General features: G+C 52.3%; 1 protein-coding gene across 1 annotated transcript; it reads right to left on the bottom strand.

Moving 5' to 3' along the window:
* Nucleotides 1–2,548: 2,548 nt before the first annotated feature.
* Nucleotides 2,549–4,115, bottom strand: LOC117834433 (acyl transferase 15). Its single transcript, XM_034714012.2, has 2 exons — nucleotides 3,025–4,115; nucleotides 2,549–2,954 (listed from the first exon to the last, which is right to left on the bottom strand). The coding sequence occupies exons 1-2, from the start codon at nucleotides 4,060–4,062 to the stop codon at nucleotides 2,910–2,912; spliced, it is 1,083 nt and encodes a 360-aa protein (XP_034569903.1). The 5' UTR covers nucleotides 4,063–4,115; the 3' UTR covers nucleotides 2,549–2,909.
* Nucleotides 4,116–4,588: the final 473 nt, after the last annotated feature.

Raw genomic sequence — 4,588 nt, 5'->3', positions numbered from 1 at the left:
CTGTGGATGACTTTCCTCCTCTTCTTCCCCTTCTTCCTCTCTTCCTCCTCCTTCTCCCCGTCTTCCTTCTACCTTTCCCATGGCCCTCCTCTACTTTCATGGTAGCGAGCAACGAACGGGCGGAGCCTAAAGGGGATGGCAAAGAGGGGCACCGGGGTGCTCTATTTATAGCCCCGGGCCGGCTAGGGTTAGGGCGCGGGTAGGTAGGAGAATCTTCTGGAGTGGTGGCGGAGCCCTAGGGGGTTGGTGGCGCGACGCTGGCGACGTGGGCGGTGGAGATGCAGCGGCATGCGGCGCGGGCAGCATGGCAAGCATCCAAGGCAGCCAGCGTGAAAGTGGAAGGCACGACAGGGGTTCATGGGCGTGGCGGTAGTGTGCTCCGGCTAGGCACCGGCGCGGGCAGCACGTGCGACGCGGTGGTACGGAGGAAGAAGAACAATTAAGGGGGAAGGCCCTGGCAGGTGGGGCCGAGGCATCAGCGAGCGGTGGAAGCAGGAGGGCGCGAAGCTGGGCCGGCGTGCGTGCGGGCGTGCAGGCGGCTGGCTGGGCTGAGCAGCGCTTGCGTTGCGGGCCGGGCGAAGCAGCGTGTGCAGCCTTAGGCTGAGCGAGGAGCGCGGCGAGCTGGGCTAGGCGGACGCAGGCCGAGGAAGGGATGCGGGCGAGCTGGGCTAGGCGGGCCGGGCGAGTTAGTAGGCTGGCTAGGAAGTTAGTTAGGTTAGCTTTTGGTTTTTGTTTGATTTAGGTTTAGGTTTTAAATTTGGTTTGAATTTTGATTTGAATTCAAAATTCAAACCTCACACAAAAAAATATTCTAAAAAACCTCGAGAAGACCCAAATCAAGCCACTCATGTTTTTGAAATAGAATTAAGGGTGAGATAGAGATTTATAGCTTTTCAAATGAGCACAACATTCAACCAAAAAGTTTTAATTTTTTCGAAATTTCACACATTCAAATATTACAGGTTTTTGGAATATTACAGCATGAGCGCATCAGCTCGAGCAGTCTGCTTGTAGTGGTTAGCGCACAGATCGTCGCCTTCCTTGTCCTCCAGCATGGCGAACTCCTCTATCGTGATGGGAGGCCCAATGTCCTCGGCGGTGGCCACCAAAGTGCAGTACTTTCCGGACGGAGAGATAGGTGGGATCACAATAGGGTCTGGCCAAGGGCGGTTGAGCACGGTGCGCACCGGGGACGGTGCATCGGCGAAGGGAACATGCATCTCCTTGTCCTTTTCAGTCACGGACGGTTGATCCGCCATACTACCACCGCCCAGGTGCTGCTTCCGTGTCTGCATCCCTTCAATCAAGTTACGCAGCTTATGCTTGTCTGGATCAATTTGCATGATCTCCTTAAGTAACCTAAGATCAACACGACGACGCGGTGGAGGCGAAACCGTGGGAGTCAGCAGCGGTGGTGGAGATGCTCGAGTTGACGCTGTCAACGACGATGCTGGCTGCGATGCCTTGCCGATGCCTACACCGCAAGCTTATCGGACTCTGGATTTAGGGATTGCCGCTGCTGGTTGGGGTGGGGAAAGTCTCTCTCCTCCCTCGGGAGAATGGGGAAAAGTGGGGAAGAAGACAATGTCGGTTCTAAGCAAATACAGGGATGTCGGATGCGGGACGGTGCGAAAAAAAATTTTAGATTAAGGAAAATATCCGGTTTTGAACATTCACGTGTGAATGTCTACGACAACCAACAAACAAATCTGATCACATAGCCAGACGATACACGAGTACTTAGACTTCAAGCCTCAACATAGAGACACTCCAAACAACAAGAAAGGAAGCTAAAGACTCACCGAGAAAATAAAGACTAAGTTTCGATCTTCTTCCATATATTTGCTTTAAACTTGAATTGTCCTCACGCAGCAACAATCCTTCACCTCTCTCGTCTACTTAGAAACAGTTGATGATAGAAACATTATGCAAGAAACGATTAACTATAGCTTGATGCTCCTGTCACATAGTAACCACACTGAGTCGATCTTGACTGTGACCTCAAGCTTGAGCAACGTCATACACTGCCACAATATAAGCAATCTCGATCACGGCATCGCAGGGCTCAATAACTCCTCCATGATGATGCTCCCAAGAGGGAAGCGACATCAAGATGCCGCCCCTACTAGAACCAGCCAAGTAGTTTAAAGGTTTTCACCTGGAGAAGAAGACGGCAAGATCCTTCCAACGACGCCTTCAGGAAGGAGAGTGATGCACAATATCTCCGCTGCCATGGACCGATACAAGATCGAGTAGAGCTTTCGTCCAAAAGACCTGCAATTAGTCCAAATAGCGGCCCCATTGGTTCCAGCTGTGTATACTCCCACTGCGACCTGCCGCAGCGCACGCCCACTGCGACCTGCCGTAGGCAGCCATACTAGGACAACCTAGGCTGCCCAATCCGAGCGTCCGGCATCCCCTAGCCGTACACCGGTCACCGGTCGCAAGCGCAACCGCAACCGCAACCGCACCACGGAAGGAGGGACGCCACGCGCCAGCCGCGGGCACCGCCGCAACCATAGTACACCACGAAGGGTGCCGGGTGGTGTGAAGACAAATAGGGCATGCAATATTTTATTCTTGTTTGCAAAACAAGTTTACTCCTGTATACAAGATAACACACACGTATACATAGCATTTAGAGAGGTATAGAAGCCGGAAATAACTGGGAAACACTAAAAGAACAGGTGTAGCGTAGTATGTGGCAGCAAAACATTATTGCAAAGCTTTCTTGAAATTTAAAGCACACAATGTGTAATAAAATCAGATGAATGTTGCTAACTCCTTAAGGAAGGCGTCGGCGTGCTCCTCCTTCACGCAGGCTGCGAACACACTGGCTCCATCCTTTCCTCTACACGGTAGGGACGTAATGCATATCGGATAGCGCGGCATCCGTTGCTCGTAGCACATCACCCGCGCCGGCGTCCCGCCCCCAAAATCAGCCTTGTCGAGCCCTAGTGTTTTCCAGGACGACACAATAAACATGTTGTATCGGATCTGGTAGAACAGCTTCTCATCCATTACCTGAACCTGATCGCCATGTTCATTATTCTTCTTGAACTGTTCCGACACTTGATCCTTGGCTTGTCTGATCATCTTGACTACTTCCACGATGTCTCCGTTCGCCACCGCACCGCTCGTCGCCACGGCTAGGGGCCCAGTGGAGCAGTTGCCGTAGTAGCCTTCCCTGGCGCCCACGAGCTTGCGCACGTCAGCCGCAAACGAAAGCAAAGCAGGGGCGTTGGGGTTGGTGATGATCGCGCGAGTACGGCACTGCCATAGCACAGCGGTGACAGCCTCGAAGAAGGTACACGGCTGGCCATGGCCGTTGGAGTTGGAGTGTCGCTGGAATTCAGCTCTGATGTAGCTGATCAAGCTCGACGGGACGGTGATGTCGATGAAGGCAACGTCGTCCAATGGCTCGACGCTCACCATGAGCTGTCGCGTGGCAACGATGGCTCGGGGAATGCTCGGGAGGGAGCCGTCCCACCTGACTGGAACGACTGACGGTGATGATTGCCCTCGGGCAAGCTCGCCGAGAGCTTGCAAGAATTGGGCGATGCCGACGCCGTCGGCGACGGCATGGTTCCATACCACCCCGACGATGAATCCGCCACAGGAGAACTCCGTCACCTGCATAAGCAGCAATGGGTCAGTGGGGCCACAACCCTCGGGTGGGTAGTGGCTGACGAGCTCGTTTACTAGCGCCTTTGGTCTAGACGACGATGGGTCGAAGAACTCGACTTCCTTAAAGGCACAACTGGCGGAAGCGGCGACGAATGCGACGCCCTCACCGGTGCACTGGATGTGGGACTCGTCGGCATCGTCGGCGCTTGCAGTGATACGGCCAGAAATTGGGTAGTAGTGGACTAGCGCCTCGGACAGTGCACTCTTTATTGTTTCAGCTGGTTCGTGGATCGGGTGTTCGAACACGAGCAACACTGTGGTTGGAACCCTAACGAAGCACTTGTCAAAGGATGACAGGTTTATGGCACTGCTTGACGGCAGTGTCTTTGATGGCCTCACGACCACTGGCGCAGACTTCCTTACCACACTGCTCATTGTTCTGTGTACAGTGTGTAGCCTGTAGTGTTGACTAATGTTGATGCTCTTAAGACTCTAAGGCGCATAAGTGCACTGCAACCTCTCTGGTTTATATGGGCAATAGTGAAACCAGCACCAAGAATTGAATGCTATAGTTTCATTTTTCTATGTCAGACTTATATATTGAGATTCTTCGATGCGAATAGAAGTACGTACTATACCAAAAGTTTTCCTTTTGGAACTAAGAAATGTCTGGTAAGGTGGTCTAGTGTCTTACTGCGTTACTCTTGTTTTGTTACTTTAAGCCTATCTTTTTCTTGAAACTGTATACCCGGCAGAGATTGCCGGGCTTGTATTAATTAACGGAAACGCCGTAACACAGGCGTTCGGACGGTAAAAAATATCGGACGGACGACGAACCCGAAACTCCTTTTCAATACAATTAATTGCAAGTTCACGTCCATTCATTCTTATCTTCTTCCTCAGCTTCATATCTTCTTCTCCCTCATCCTCTGGCCGTTCCCCATCGCACCGCTGATTTCTT

Source organism: Setaria viridis, chromosome 1, assembly GCF_005286985.2.
Source record: "Setaria viridis chromosome 1, Setaria_viridis_v4.0, whole genome shotgun sequence".
Taxonomy (NCBI): Eukaryota; Viridiplantae; Streptophyta; class Magnoliopsida; order Poales; family Poaceae; genus Setaria; species Setaria viridis.
Note: the sequence above shows the minus strand (reverse complement) of the source record. Positions and strands in the feature narration are given on the sequence as shown.

Excerpts from the sequence above, each read along its gene's own strand:
- LOC117834433 (XM_034714012.2), bottom strand. The coding sequence starts at position 4,062 with ATGAGCAGTGTGGTAAGGAAGTCTGCGCCAGTGGTCGTGAGGCCATCA. Across the intron at positions 2,955-3,024 it reads AACATGGCGATCAGGTTCAG|GGCTCGACAAGGCTGATTTT; the intron begins GTAATGGATGAG and ends GGAAAACACTAG.